Source organism: Brachionichthys hirsutus, chromosome 7 (assembly GCF_040956055.1).
Source record: "Brachionichthys hirsutus isolate HB-005 chromosome 7, CSIRO-AGI_Bhir_v1, whole genome shotgun sequence".
In the NCBI taxonomy this organism is placed as follows: domain Eukaryota; kingdom Metazoa; phylum Chordata; class Actinopteri; order Lophiiformes; family Brachionichthyidae; genus Brachionichthys; species Brachionichthys hirsutus.
In genome coordinates, this window is record NC_090903.1 from 2,405,437 (window position 1) to 2,421,358 (window position 15,922).

At 45.7% G+C, this 15,922-nt stretch overlaps 1 protein-coding gene across 1 annotated transcript in view; it reads right to left on the reverse strand.

Moving 5' to 3' along the window:
- Nucleotides 1–15,174, reverse strand: part of haao (3-hydroxyanthranilate 3,4-dioxygenase) — a 31,843-nt gene extending 16,669 nt beyond the window's left edge. Inside the window, exons 1-4 of the mRNA XM_068741327.1 lie at nucleotides 15,046–15,174; nucleotides 11,914–12,053; nucleotides 11,657–11,800; nucleotides 11,411–11,489 (exon numbers count right to left, since the gene is read on the reverse strand). Of these exons, the coding sequence (XP_068597428.1) occupies nucleotides 11,411–11,489; nucleotides 11,657–11,745 (168 nt within the window). The 5' untranslated portion in view covers nucleotides 11,746–11,800; nucleotides 11,914–12,053; nucleotides 15,046–15,174. The remainder of the gene's footprint in view (nucleotides 1–11,410; nucleotides 11,490–11,656; nucleotides 11,801–11,913; nucleotides 12,054–15,045) is intronic.
- Between the last annotated feature and the right edge of the window lie 748 nt (nucleotides 15,175–15,922).

Here is a 15,922-nt window from a genome sequence, read left to right on the forward strand (position 1 = left end):
ATTGCTAATATAAAAGACAAAGGCCACCAATGGATGAAGAAGTAGATCACTCTCATCATTTGGGGTATCAGGTGGAGTGTCATATCTATATTAGCCTGGGCCCAAGTGGTTGACCAGCTCATGGTGTTAGTACGGTTCATGTCTTATGCCGCCTGGTTCCCCGATAGGATATCAACAGAGATAGAGGCCAGACCTCCAGTTCCTCTTTGTTCACCATGGCTGGCTGCCATGGCTAGACGACGGCAAAAATACAGAATAGATCAAATGCTACTGCCATTCATTTTGCTTTGCAATAATTGAGAAACCTATGTTTTATTGTGTAGGATGGAGCACAAAGCCAAAAGTGCTATATTGACAAAAGCAACATTCCTACATGCCCGGGGCATGTTCTGTTACAAGACTATGGAATCTCCCTGAATTACGTCCCAGTTCCAAATGATGAAATTGGAACACACAGCCACACATGTGAGATTTTATATCACCTGAATTCAAGGAAGAACCGGTTGCTCCCAAGAGATAAACCAGGCCTTGACAATGTCAGTGATATCTCCTGTGTACTCGGGAATCAGCTGGAGCTGAAACTAACAGGAATGGATGACCGGGTGGCCCTGCTGGAATCAGGAAGAGCAGGACATTCTGTTCCACAACATTACCAGTGGAGGGCCAAAAGGGGTGTCATCCCAGATAGAGCAACCAGCAAATTCATCAGAAACTATAGGAGCAGAGGCTAGCCGTAGAGGCGGACGAGATGGAGGGGACATTAAGATTCATTCCCTATAAAACAAACCTGACAAAAGGGAAGAAATGGTATGTTGGTCAGAAGAGTCCACCTGGTCCAAGCCATTAAAGCAAATTTACCAACATCCCCATCGCCATCATTGTTCCAGGAAATGGGATGGTGAGTGATTTCAAGGAGGGGGTGTCAATAAATACTAAATACTTTTTATTGATTTGTCCCTCGGAGGGCAATCTGGTTTACAGCAGTTACAGTCTAACTCAGGGGTGGGCAAACTTTTTGACTCGCGGGCGGGCCACAATAGGTTCTAAATTTTGACAGAGGGGCCGGACCAAGAACGGATGGATGGAGTTTGTGTGAGCTAATATAAATGACACAGGAAAGCTATTGCATGAAAGGATTTGGCCTTTTACAGGTAGCATTACAGGGAAAAGGTCAAATGAATGAGGTTTAATTATAATACAATTTTATTTAATGATGTAATTTAGACAAGTTTGGCGGGCTGGATTAAAAAGACCAACGGGCCGCATATGGCCCCCGGGCCTGGGTTTGCCCATGCCTGGTCTAACTGTAGTCTGCTGCCGGTTGCCGCGTGTGCAGGCGTCGAGGCAATGTGGGTGAAGTGTCTTGCCTAAGGACACAACAAGAGTGCACACATGTGCCTGAGCCGGGAATCAAACTGCCAACCTCTCGATCATAGGACAACCCTCTCAACCACTGCGCCACCATCGCCCCCCTAAAGAAATGCTGAAATCCCTTCACCCAGAGAAATAGGACTCCAGTTCTACATCACAAGCAGAAGAAACCAAGATCATAATGTTAAAGGTGACATATACCCTTTTTCCACAAGTTAACGCAGTTCTCATGAAATATCTGTGCTAGTCAAAATAGCAAACAGATGCTGCAGGACAGCGTCCGTCATTTCTGTCTCAAACCGCTCTGCCAGAAACGCCCTAAACCCAGAAGCAAAAGTACGTTCATAGCGAGCACACGCGGGTTACCATGAGGCGACCTTTCAGCACACACAACACATTTTTGGCCATTTTCACTGGAACATTACCACAACAAATAAACTTTATCCACTCTGCTCTCCTTCTTCAACTCCTGCAGGAGACAGGGAGATCGTTGATGTACGTAGCACAATCAAGGAAAGAGTGTATCTACAGACACACACACGTATAATGAATTGCTATGCTATGCTTGCCGATGCTATTCTTTGAAGCTGAAATAAATGTATTAAACTGAAGTTAAAGTATTTGAGTTTTGGTTCTATTAAGTTTCTCCTTTATGACTTTATTCACTTGTTTTCCTGTTTAACTCAAGCTTTAAATGTACATTTTTTATTTATGATTTTCTCCTAGTTTTTTTTTTTATTATAGATTTCATCAGAAATAATTTTTATTTTTATTTCCTTTTCCCCCGTTTATCCAAAGTTCAATATTTTCAGAAGCCGAAAGGGGTGGAACAAATTTTAAATGGTTCTTATAGGTTGCTCGAGTCAATGAAATTAAAACACCCTTGGGACCTACTGTCCAGAGGCCTCATCTATCAACCGTGCTTACGCACAAAAACCTTGCGTTCGTCCATTCTCACGTCAAAGTTCAGAGACAGGGAGGATTTACTGGCTCATCAGCCGCTTCAGGATCCTGCGGGTAATCCTCCTGGAACCGTGTGCAGAGCTGCGGCCGGCCTTGGAGCGCGACACAGCACTGACCCATGCACCGCCAGTACCGATACAGGTACTGACCACACGGGTTCCTCACAACCGGGGCATCCCAGAGGGAGCTGGCCAACCGATCGGGACTTGAAGGTACGACTTGAGATACGAGCCCAGTCCAGGAATGAATTATACTCATATGTCAAGGTATTACTGTACTTCTACTAATATGGAAAAAGCCCAAGTTTTAAGTATCTCTAGATCAATAGCACGATTTATGATATGAAGTACCGTATTTTTCGGACTATAAAGCACACCCGATTATAAGGCGCACCTGATTATAAGGCTCATGAAGTGAAACACAACAGTCAGATAAATCAAACTTTATTCAACTCATTCACAAGCTCAAACTCTCCTGCCGTCGCCTCCCTGTCTTGGTGAACGTGTGTTCACCTTCTGTCGTCCAACGCTCCCACGCAGCTCGCAGTTTAACTTGGAGCGGTTGGAGTTGGAGTTCTTTGGTTAATCCACCCGGGATGATGGCGAGCTCCGAGTTAGCTTGCTTCACTTGGGTTTTGACAGTATCGGGCGTGCACTGAGTCACAGAATATGACTTGGTGCAGGTCATCTTCTTGCTTCTTCCTCCACTTCCGTACCGTTGATTCATTAATTGTTGGATTCTCTCGCAGCTGCTCTATTCCCATGTTCTCTTAACAGATGGCATTTTGGGGTCCTTATACACAGACCATAATATAATGTTGCAGCACAACACCGGTACATGTCACTCCGTGAGGCGACTGACTGTATCTCCAGCTCTCGCTACCTCAGCAGAGCTACAAACATTGTCAGAGACTCCTCCCACCCTGGACACAACTTGTTCAACCTGTTGCCCTCGGGCCGGCGCTACAGGTTGCACAAGAGCAGGACCAACAGACTCAGAGACAGTTTTTTCCCGAGAGCCATCAGTACCCTGAACAACAGGTCCTTCTGTCCGTGGCGCTGCAGAACCTGGACCTGTGGCCTAAACGCTGATGTCCACGTCGCCAGCATTAGCATTTTTTTTTGTCTGCTCCTGCTCTGTCTCGCTATCACTTCCCTATCCATCTCGTTTTTGACTTGTCTCCGACCTGCCATTCTTTCTCTCTCTCTCTCTCGCTCTCTCTCTCAAACCAGCCGGCCAGACAGATGGCCGTCCACCATGAGCCTAGGTTCTGTCCAAGGTTTCTTCCCGTTAAAGCAGTGGTTCTCCCCCTAGGGGGCCGCGGTGCGATGTCAGGGGGGGTGCCTGTAACCGCGGAGAAAATGTTTTTTTGCCTGAGTAAAGTGTAATTGCACATCCAATCCAGTAGTTGGCAGTGGCGCCCTGATTGTCAGAGTGCGCGCAGGGAGGATTAGCAGAAGAAGAGCGGTTGTAAACAATATACGGTGGGAGAAGAAGAAAGACTTGACTTCCTCATTTTCTGTTGCAGACTAAAAAAAATGGTAATAAAGTTATTCTTTGTTGTAAGTTGATCTATATTTCTTTCTTTTTCATATTTCTTTGTATGTTAATAAGGATACAAGAGTGTTTTTATTTTCGGGGGGGGGGGGGGGCGCGAAACGAAAATAATTGAGAAGCACTGCGTTAAAGGGAAGTTTTTCCTTGCCTCCGTTGCTCTTGTGGGTCAAGTTGGGTTCTGTGTTTCCCTGCTAATCCTGTAATGTGCCTCGAGATGACTTTCTGTTGTGATCTGGAGCTATAGAAATAAAACTGAATTGAATTGAATTGAATTAAACAGGACAACTACTCACTATGTGCAATAACTAATGTGCAATAACTAAATGTGCAATAACTAATGTGCAATAACTAATGTGCAATAACTAATGTGCAATAACTAAATGTGCAATAACTAATGTGCAATAACTAAATGTGCAATAACTAATGTGCAATAACTAATGTGCAATAACTAAATGTGCAATAACTAATGTACTGTATTTCTTTATGCAAAGTACTGGCCAATCTCACTGCATGCACTGATCACTTTCAATTTGTGTCGTTTTTTTATTCTGCTTGAACCTACTTGTAAGTGTCCGTCTATGACGCATGACGTGTCACGTGACTGGGGCGACGCTGCAAGCCCCGGAACATGTATGGAACCGCGTATAAAGCCGGAAGAGTTCCGCCGGCGGGCGCGTGACGAACAGCTGGTCTCTGCAAACGCCGAGACAGGGACATGGTGCGCTAATAACCCGACGCCAAAGAAGAGCGCCAAACGATATTTTACGAGTTTGCACCCTTGGTATGCAGAGCGAGGTATGTCCGATACAATATGCTGTACCCTGCAATCTGACCGTTATGTCGAAACGCAGTATGCACTGACGAGTGGTTATGTTTTTTGTTTGATTATTTAGTTTCACGGTGTTTGAAGGTGCTTGAAGGTGCTTGAATAAAGTACGCAAAGCAACTACACCCGTTGGTGACTCTCTGCACTTATTTCGACGCCGGGGGCTGCAACAGTGAAACTCGCTGCAACAGCTGAGCCATCCACGACGCGGGTCCTGCGCCGTTCATCAACCACCTGGAAACCTGAGGCGAGCTACACGCTGTTCGGACGCCACGCCTGACTCAAAAGACTGTTGTCGCCTGGAGGCTAAAACTTGATGCAAGCCGCATATCTACACTGAAGAATGGGGTGGTAAGAGAAATAAACGTGATTCTCTGCTAATCCACCTCATATTGGACAATCAGTTTATATTTTCAATAAGGGTTTTGAATATTACTGATTGATTGTGTGAAGATATGGATTTATAGAGGCTGATGTGTGTTGTTAGAGCCTATTGTTTGTTAGAATACCTCCAGTTCTAAACCGTATGACGTTTTGAAAGAGATGACTGTCTGAAACATAAGAATATATTATTCCCAGCGTTTTGTCTATATATTCTTATCGTATATGCTCGCTCAGTGTTGTGTTCTGAAGGTGTAAATGTCTGAGGTTAGTGGTAACCGTATTGTTTAGAAGTAATAGTCACTACAGCTACTACCCGCTAAAACTCGATGCCAGATAGGACGAGATAGCAGAAATAGTTGCGAAAGAACCAAGATGCTATCATTAGCGGAAGAAACAGACAAACCCCTAGAGCCACAACAGGAGAGGTCCAGCTCTCGTGAGCGCCAGCTAACAGAAAAGGGCTTAGAATTGCATAAACAGAAGGCGCAGAAGTCTGAAAAGGCTTTCTACAAGGCCTATGAGTTCTGGAAGAAAACTGCCAAGGAAATTAGAAGAGGATTGAAGTCCTTCTGTTCAGCTGAAGACCTGGAAGAAAGCGAAAGGAGCATAAAATCCAGGCATGATACAGTATCCCAGCATTATGAGGCAATCCGCCGCAACCATACCTCCAACCCAGATGTTGTTAAGCGAATGGATGCATGTGGCACCCTGACCGCAGAGATTTGCGACCTCACCAGTAGGCGACTAGGGAGCGGAGCTGGAGAATTTAATGACCGACTTGAGAAGGAAAGAGTGCGGATGGTATTAAGTAAAGAGGAGTACGGGTCTGTATTTGGGACAACAGACACAGAAACCGTGCTTTCACGAGAGAATGGCAGCTCCAGACGTTCCAGCAGAGATGCAGATGCTAAAGCAGACCTTGTCGACAAACAAAAGCATGCAGAGGCAGTGAAAAGAGTGCATGCACAACAAGCGAAGGTTCATAAACTGGAGTGTGAATGGAAGCTCAAGGAAGCACAAATGAAGGCAGAAATCAAACAGGAAGAGGATGAGATTAAAGCGAGGCTGGCACAAGAAAAAACAATTTTACATCAGCTTGAAGTACACGAAGAGGGGTCTGATGGCGTTTTGAGTTATCCTGACCGCCATAACCCACAAGCAACGCCATTCCAGCCTCGCCCTGCACCTCCTGAAACGCCAATTGTTCAGGGTGCCAGCCTGGCACAAGCAATCGCAAGCGCATTAATATTGAGCCGCTTGCCTGTCCCAGAACCAGCAATATTTTCTGGTGACCCTTTAAAATTCATAGATTGGAAGGTATCCTTCAACGCCCTTATTGACCAGAAACCCCTCCCACTTAGTGAGAAAATGTTTTATTTAAAGAATTATCTTGCGGGCGAGGCACGGAAATCTGTGGAGGGATTTTTCTACCGCAACTCCAGTGCTGCATATCAGGGCGCCTGGGCAGTTCTAGAAGACAGGTATGGAAGTCCTTTTGTTGTCCAAAGGGCCTTCAGAGAGAAGCTCACGAAGTGGCCGAAGATACCGGCTAATGAACCGAGAGCAATCAGAGAGTTTGCTGATTTTCTTCAAGGGTGTGCTGAAGCCATTCCCCATGTTAAAGGACTGTCCATCCTGAACGACTGTGAGGAGAACCATAAACTCCTTAAGAAACTGCCTGAGTGGATGGTGCGCAGGTGGAGCCGTAGTGTTGTAGACGAGCTAGATAGATTCGGTGAATATCCCAGCTTTATACAGTTCACAGAGTTCATGCAGAAGGAAGCTCGAATAGCATGTAATCCCATTTCCTCCCCCCTCTTACTGAACATCAAACTAACAGATGAAAGGTTTCAGAGGAAAGCTAAAGCATTTAACACAGGGACTCAATTGAATAATCCTCCCCCAGAATCATTAGGATATTCACATCCTCGACCACCCTGTATAGTGATGGTCTTCCTTTGGTGGGTGGATGGGCAGTTGGAAACAGAACCTAAGGAGTGTAGGATGAGAGTACATCTCTTCGGTGCTGCCTCATCTCCTGGTTGTGCCAACTTTGGCCTCAAGTATTTAGCACAGCAGCATAAGGCCAGTCACCCTTTAGCTTCAGCCTTTGTGGAGAAGAATTTCTACGTGGATGATGGGTTAATTAGTGTTCCAACGGTGAAAGAGGCGCAGCAACTAATCATTGAGGCACAACAGCTTTGCAGGGTTGCGGGCCTCGGTCTACATAGATTCGACTCGAATAGAAAGGAAGTGCTCTCTTGTGTGGCGCCTTCCGAAAGAGCAGTGACAAGAGGCCCCCTTCACCTTAATCCAACTCCTGATAGTCGCACACTTGGCATCCAGTGGTCTCTAGAGAAGGACACCTTCACTTTCAGCATTGAGGCAAAAGACCACCCCCCTACACGCCGTGGCCTCCTGTCAGTTGTAGCTTCTCTGTATGATCCACTGGGGTTTGTAGCTCCCTTTACCCTGAGTGGTAAACGCATTCTGCAGGGATTGTGTCGAAGAGGTATTGGATGGGATGATCCAATTCCTAACGACTTGCGCTTACGGTGGGAGAAGTGGAAGGAGGGTCTCAAACAGTTAAAAGGTATCACAATACCCAGATGTTACCATCCTCAACATTTTGGTAACATAGTCAGGGTGGAACTGCACCACTTCGCAGATGCCAGCACTGCAGGATATGGCACATGCTCCTACCTAAGATATATGAATGATAAGAACAAAGTCCACTGCACTCTGGTGATGGCAAAAGCGAGGGTTGCACCCTCAAAGATCACAAGCGTCCCAAGATTGGAACTAGCAGCTGCAGTTACCTTAGCCAGAATGAGTGCCATGCTAAAGGTAGAACTCGAGATGAAGATTGACCAAGAATTCTTCTGGATTGACTCACGAGTAGTGCTAGCCTACATCAACAATGAGGCACGCAGGTTTCATGTTTTCGTTTCACACCGTGTTCAACTGATAAGGGAATGTACAGACCTGAATCAGTGGCACTATGTTGATACAAAGCAAAACCCAGCTGACCATGCTTCCAGAGGTCTTCATGCAGAAGACATCTCCTCAACAACCTGGCTGTCTGGACCCAAGTTCATATGGGAACAAGAGGTGCTCACACCACCTCAGTCCTCGACCGAGCTGCTCGTTGGGGATCCCGAGGTTAAAAACATCCAAGTACTAGCAACCCAGGTTGATGAGACGAACGATATGCTGAACCGTTTGAGCCGGTTCTCAACCTGGAAAACGCTTGTTAGAGTAGTTGCCAGAATCAAGAGACTAGGATCTAAGATGGACCCTCAGGGTGACGTTGTAACTGTTGATGAGCGTAGGAGTGCTACGGCGGTGTTGCTTAAGCTCGCCCAAAACGAGCCTTTTCCCAAGAACTGCGGAAACTTCAAGACAGTCGTAAAGACGTAGCTCTTACAAGATATAGTCCCCTCTTCCGTCTTGATCCAATTCTGGTTGGTGGACTTCTTTGTGTTGGTGGAAGACTGAAAGATTCAACCCTCAGTCAGGAAGTAAAGCATCCCATTATTCTTCCTAAGGCCAGCCATATCACCAAATTGATTATGTCTCACTACCATGCTCAGACCTGCCATCAGGGCCGGGGCCAGACGCTGATGGAACTTCGGGCAAATGGTTATTGGGCCATTGGAGGAAGCAAGACAGTTGCCAGATTAATACACACATGTGTTAAGTGTAGGAAGCTCAGACGACCAGCTGAGGAACAAAAAATGTCCGAGCTACCCAGAGAACGTTGTGACGCCTCAGCTCCCTTCACGTTCTGCGGTATGGACTGTTTTGGCCCGTTTCTCGTCAAGCGGGGTCGTAAGGAATGCAAAAGATACGGACTAATTTTCACATGCTTGTACTCTCGAGCGGTCCATATCGAAATGTTAGAGGATCTGTCCACAGATGCATTCATCAATGCGTTGAGGTGTTTTATTAGCCTTAGAGGAGCTGTTTACCAACTACGTTGCGACCAAGGCACGAACTTTGTAGGAGCCAAGAATGAGTTCAGGGAAGCCCTCAAGCAATGTGACACACAAGCGCTGGAAGCCTTTCTAGCAGATAATCAGTGCGAATTCGTCCTTAACGCTCCATCGGCAAGTCATGCTGGCGGTGTCTGGGAGCGACAGATCCGGACAATTCGGAATGTGTTGAATGTGTCCATCGCCCAATGCCCTGGTAGGCTGGATGATGCCTCGCTTAGAACACTGTTTTATGAAGCTATGGCCATTGTAAACAGTCGTCCACTGAATGTCGATGGAATCAACGATCCTAGATCACTGGAACCCTTGACCCCAAACCACCTAATTTTAATGAAATCTAAAGCTGCACTACCACCCCCGGGAAAGTTTGGGAAGGAGGAACTGTACGCTGCAAAAAGGTGGCGCAGGGTCCAGTATCTGGTTGAACAGTTCTGGAGCCGATGGAAAAAGGAGTACCTCCTAAACATCTCCTTAAGGCAGAAGTGGCATCTACCCCTGCGCAACCTGAAAGTTGATGACATAGTCATCATCAAGGAAGATGCACTACCTAGGAACGAGTGGCACCTTGGACGTGTAGTGGAAACCACAAAGGGAACCGATGGCTTAGTCCGTCGGGTCAAGGTACGAGTAGGGGAACGGAAATTAACAGGGAGAAGAGACCGTCCCTCTAAATATTCGATCATTGAACGGCCTGTCCAAAAACTTGTACTTCTCCTCGAAAATTAATTTATTTGCTGTCGTTTTGACGAAACACTGACCTCAGACATGTTGTTTATTTGTATGCATTGATGTGATTTTTCTTTATCGTTTTGCAAATCATGCATGATTCCTTCTTGTTTAACTGACGTTTACCTGAGTTCATTATAGCATGATTTGGTGGGAGTGTAAGTGTCCGTCTATGACGCATGACGTGTCACGTGACTGGGGCGACGCTGCAAGCCCCGGAACATGTATGGAACCGCGTATAAAGCCGGAAGAGTTCCGCCGGCGGGCGCGTGACGAACAGCTGGTCTCTGCAAACGCCGAGACAGGGACATGGTGCGCTAATAACCCGACGCCAAAGAAGAGCGCCAAACGATATTTTACGAGTTTGCACCCTTGGTATGCAGAGCGAGGTATGTCCGATACAATATGCTGTACCCTGCAATCTGACCGTTATGTCGAAACGCAGTATGCACTGACGAGTGGTTATGTTTTTTGTTTGATTATTTAGTTTCACGGTGTTTGAAGGTGCTTGAAGGTGCTTGAATAAAGTACGCAAAGCAACTACACCCGTTGGTGACTCTCTGCACTTATTTCGACGCCGGGGGCTGCAACACTACTTGAATTTTCTGTTACATTTACCTGCATTTTCTGATATTATTATTATTATGTTGTACTACGCACCGGACGGAGCCGCGCTCCTAATCTCTTTGCATAGCCACTATGCAAAGACAATAAAGGCTTTCGATTCTATTTCTAGTCGTAATGCTAAGACAGTCCATCAAGCGGTGCAGTTTCGTCGCTTACCAAAGTCGCACTAAAACATTTTGACTGATTTTTGAGCGCCACATAAAATCAGTTCGAGGTCAGTGAGCAAAACCAGAATTAATACATTAGACAGGTTATAAGGCGCACGGTCGATTTGTGTGAAAATTAAAGGATTTTAAGTGCGTTAAAAAATACGTATTATGAAAAGATGAAAAAGCAGAATTTTTTTTAATTCAAAGAGATTTAATTAATTTAAACATATGTGGGTTTTAAGTCCTAATATTTGTTGCAAAATAAGTCTGTATCATGTCGTGGTTAATGAGTGAACTGTTATACCTCATAAAATGACTACCCTCTGAATCCTGTGGCCTCTGGTGGCAGACTAAAGCCACTCCGGTCCAGGCAGCCACAGCTTTTGCGTAATCGTGCTCCTGTATTCTGAAGTTTAAGGTACATGCTTTGACGCGTTGTTTCGGTATAACTGGATATACCAGCTCCTGAAGCCTGACAACCAGATTTCTCTTTTTTGCGCAGCAAGAGGAAAAACATGTTAGCCATTGTGACAACAGGATAAAACAGATTTGCACCACGATTTATATCTATTCCTAACAGAACTCAACTTATGTGCAAATCATGTTTTAAATACTAACTTTTTATGTATTAAGGATAACTATCAAATAGTTATTTGCTATTATACTGTTCCTTTATCTATTTGTGTGAATTTGAAGTAATTCAGTCGAAAACAGAAAACAAATCAGGATTTTAGAGTTCCTCGAGACTGCATAAAAATAATCTGTGCAGGTGAGACGTGATAAACGATGAATGAATGAAGTGCTTTTCTTACCTCCTCTCCTTCCTCGATGTGATAGTCCTCCCTGGCGTTCGGCCCTCCGACAAACATGACATTCAACTGGGAAAAGTGCCTTATAGAAAGAGGATGAAATTACAATACTGTTCTCACTACATCTGTATTAAACATGAAGCTTATTGTACTTGTACGAGTTATTTATTGGGAAGCACACATGGAAGAATCCTCTGTAAGGACATGTACACCCACCAATGTGGCTAATTTCAAATTAAAGTTACTCACATGAGTTTGTTGCACACCGGAGGCAGAAAATAATTGTTGTTTTCTTCAATCCAGGAGTACACATTCACAACATCAGGCCTGCTACTCATTTTTGAACCTCAGCGGCTTTATGCTGCAGTCTGAAATCTGTGTGTGCACTCTGATCTGAATCGTTGAAATAAAGTGACTGACTCAAAGTCCAGAACACACAAATGGAGGAGGAGTATCATTCCGAACCAGGTGACAAGCTAACACAAAAAGAGCTCGACTCCACATACCTTCTCTAAGGGCGATCATTCCTCCTGCAATGTATACCTTTATTTTTGGACTTTAGATTGAAGATTGTCCCAGTCCAACTGATAAATGAGGCTATTAGCTCGTTAATCCATATTCCAGCCAGGTCGCCCAGCTGTGAGTCCTGTAGAGGAGAAACAAACACTAGTCTGTGCAAAGGTATTACAACACGTGTCTCTGTATGTGCGCCTTTAATATATTAAAGTTAAACATTACTTGTGCCCGTCTGCCGTGTGCAGAAACTAATGAAAGATTCACTGTCTGTCAAAAGGAAAAGACAGCCCCTTCCACTAATCATACCATTGTGTCATTGTTATTAGTGTCAGTGGATGGAACATACCATATAATATCAGCACAGGACTACAAACTGCTATTATGTTAGGGTGTTAGGGTGCGGTTCCCAGGCCGGCCACTAGTTGCGCGGGCCTTTAATGAGCACAAAAGTCTTGTTTCCGTTCACGAGCTGTGCTACCCGTGAGGCTGCATGATGTAAATTGTACAGAATTGTGTTAAATGAACTTTTATTATGCTTTTATTTTTCATACTATTCACACACGTACGTGTTATCTGTTGTTTAGATACACGTAATTACATATTAATATACCTGTAGGCATGTAAATGGTGCGTAGGAACGGATTAATCTAGTTTCCGTTAGTTCTTAGGGGAAATATATTTTAGGTTTTCGACCAATATCAGTTCGAGAATCGGGGGTTCCACTGTATAAAGAAAAACTCTGCGTTGAATAATTTGTAGAAGTTATCATTAAAGGAGACATATTCTACCCTTTTCCCACAAGTTAACGCAGTTCTCAGACATTTATATGAAATATCTGAGCCAGACTTTGGTCAAAATAGCAAACAGATGCTGCAGGACAGCGTCCCTCATTTCTGTCTCAAACAGATGCTGCAGGACAGCGTCCCTCATTTCTGTCTCAAACAGATGCTGCAGGACAGCGTCCCTCATTTCTGTCTCAAACAGATGCTGCAGGACAGCGTCCCTCATTTCTGTCTCAAACAGATGCTGCAGGACAGCGTCCCTCATTTCTGTCTCAAACAGATGCTGCAGGACAGCGTCCCTCATTTCTGTCTCAAACTGATGCTGCAGGACAGCGTCCCTCATTTCTGTCTCAAACAGATGCTGCAGGACAGCGTCCCTCTTTTCTGTCTCAAACAGATGCTGCAGGACAGCGTCCCTCTTTTCTGTCTCAAACAGATGCTGCAGGACAGCGTCCCTCATTTCTGTCTCAAACAGATGCTGCAGGACAGCGTCCCCCATTTCTGTCTCAAACAGATGCTGCAGGACAGCGTCCCTCATTTCTGTCTCAAACAGATGCTGCAGGACAGCGTCCCTCATTTCTGTCTCAAACAGATGCTGCAGGACAGCGTCCCTCATTTCTGTCGCGGGGGCAGCAGCCGAAGAGGAGCGGAGATCTCGGCGCTCTGAGGGAGCGTCTCACCCCGTCTCTGAGGGAGCGTCTCATCCCGTCTCTGAGGGAGCGTCTCACCCCGTCTCTGAGGGAGCGTCTCACCCCGTCTCTGAGGGAGCGTCTCACCCCGTCTCTGAGGGAGCGTCTCACCCCGTCTCTGAGGGAGCGTCTCACCCCGTCTGAGGGAGCGTCTCACCCCGTCTCTGAGGGAGCGTCTCATCCCGTCTCTGAGGGAGCGTCTCACCCCGTCTCTGAGGGAGCGTCTCACCCCGTCTCTGAGGGAGCGTCTCACCCCGTCTCTGAGGGAGCGTCTCACCCCGTCTCTGAGGGAGCGTCCAGCCCCCCCACGGAGGAAGCTCATTTCAGCCGCTTGTACCAGCGACCTCGTTCTTTGGTCTCGACCCAAAGCTCGTGACCACAGGTGAGGGTAGGAACCAGCTCAGCTCAGCTTCCTGGTCACCATGACGATGAAAAGAGCGCAGACACAGGGACGCACGCACCCACGTGCACGTTCTCCCAGCTTGACGTCAAGCCGGGAGGGATTTCTTCCAGACGCGTTTCAGGAGGTGATTACAGACCGACCCAAACTACAAAGGATCGACTGGATGGTTTGTTTTGCTGTTTTTGGGTTGATAAGGACCCAAAAACACCAGAATAGTGTCGAAACATGGGAAAGAGAGTTTTTATAATATGGGACCTTTAAGCCATATTGGGAGTCAGAGAACAGCGGAAAGCTCAACGTGATAAATCCATCACATCCATTCAGTGGCTCATAAAGTAAACGTAAAGGAACACAAACACGTCTTCACCTCTTCACTCACTAGTAAAACGAACAGTTTTACCTCGTTTTGTGTGTTTTTTATTAAATTCCTCTCCAGCTGTTCTCGCCATTGGGCCTGAGCAACATGCCATCCATCTGACGCACAGTGTGCACAACGAGGACGTTCCTCTCCAGCAGAAATGTTCCAAACATGATGAACATTTGCTGGAGGTTAGTCTACAGTCAAAGGATCAGTCCTTCAAGTTCTGCTGTTGATCTGGATCAGCGTCCCAATCACAACGTTTTTAAGGGATTATTTATCATTTTGGGACAATTACTGGGTTTTATCTTCTAACAGAAGTTAGACAAACTTAATGCTTACAATGATTGGACAATGGCATCCCCATCAGTTGTAGCACACATCCATCTGAATTCTAGGTCTGGTAATCCAGAACGTTTTAATAAGACCACAGAACACGCTCTAGTTTAAGTAACAGTGACCCTGACTGACCTGAGATCAGATTCAAACCGGTTCCTGATCATGACCATGTCCAGAGTCTGTAAATGCGCCCTTGATGCTGCCGTTTCGTGCTCATTGTTTTTAATATGCCTGCATTGTTTTTGTCCGAGTCTATTCTTGCCGTGATTTCTTGCTTCTCGTTGGCACCGAGAAGGATTCCTGGTTTGTGAATCATCTTCACTGACAGCGGTAATAAAAATCTATTCTGAGTCTGAGTCCAGTTCATGTCCTAAAGTTCCTGCTTTAAACCCTGAAGAAGAAGAAAGGTGATTTTGTTTCTGTAATGTAACGATCTTAAGTGTGTTGTGGAAGCTACGCCGCCGCTGCAGCCACTGAGGTGATGCACCTGGTTCACGAAGCTGCTGCTAACTATGGCGCCCGCTGAGAGTGCCTGAACGCTTGACACAAACCTGCATTTGAACATTCGGTCCGTTTATTTCCATGAAAAACGCTCCGCCGGTTTGAACAGCATCTCACGTGTCTCCATAGAAGTCCACATGTTTTTACAAATCCATTTTCCGTAGCACCTGCTTTAGCGGGTGAAGCCGGCTCACTCCTTCCGGGTGGAACACCCGACCCACGTAAGAATGGTTCCTACTACACATTATGACCCCGAAATAACCCACGACGCGGACATTAGCCTTGCTCCTATGTATCCTGTGAATAACATTTTCGTAAATAAGCCGGAAACATTAGCACACAACACATTAGCAAACTAATTCATCCGTTTATTGAATGGCAATAGTCATTTCAATCGTCCACTGGGTTCTTTCTCGGGCTAGAGGCCGAAACAAGGCCGTCCATGCAGCTATATAAACCATAGCTATCCTGACGCTAGCTGCCTCACGACGGCAGTGCGCATGCGTCAAGAGCGCCGCCATATTGGGACGGTGCTGTTGCAGACAGTCACGGGATGCCACAGTTCTGTGCGGCTCATGGGTGTTCAGGCAGACGAACAATTGAAACAAGGGAACAGGGAGTCACTTTTTACAAGTAAGTATATTATCAGGAGGATGTCAACACTTTTGTAAAAACTTGCCAGAAAATAAACTCTAAATAAACTACTCTATAAAAACATAATTTCTACTTGCCCTTTTTAAAACTACTCTGGTGGCCAAAGACAAGAATTCCAAAAAGTATATTAATGTTTGACTTGACCAGAAACCTTGGTGCAATATGTGCTGCTGTTTACTTTCATCACTCCAACACTTAGTCATGGCGCCATGGTGAACACGTCGGTGGGCGTGTTAACGGATAGGAGTGGCCATTGAGTTCAGTGGCGCCAGG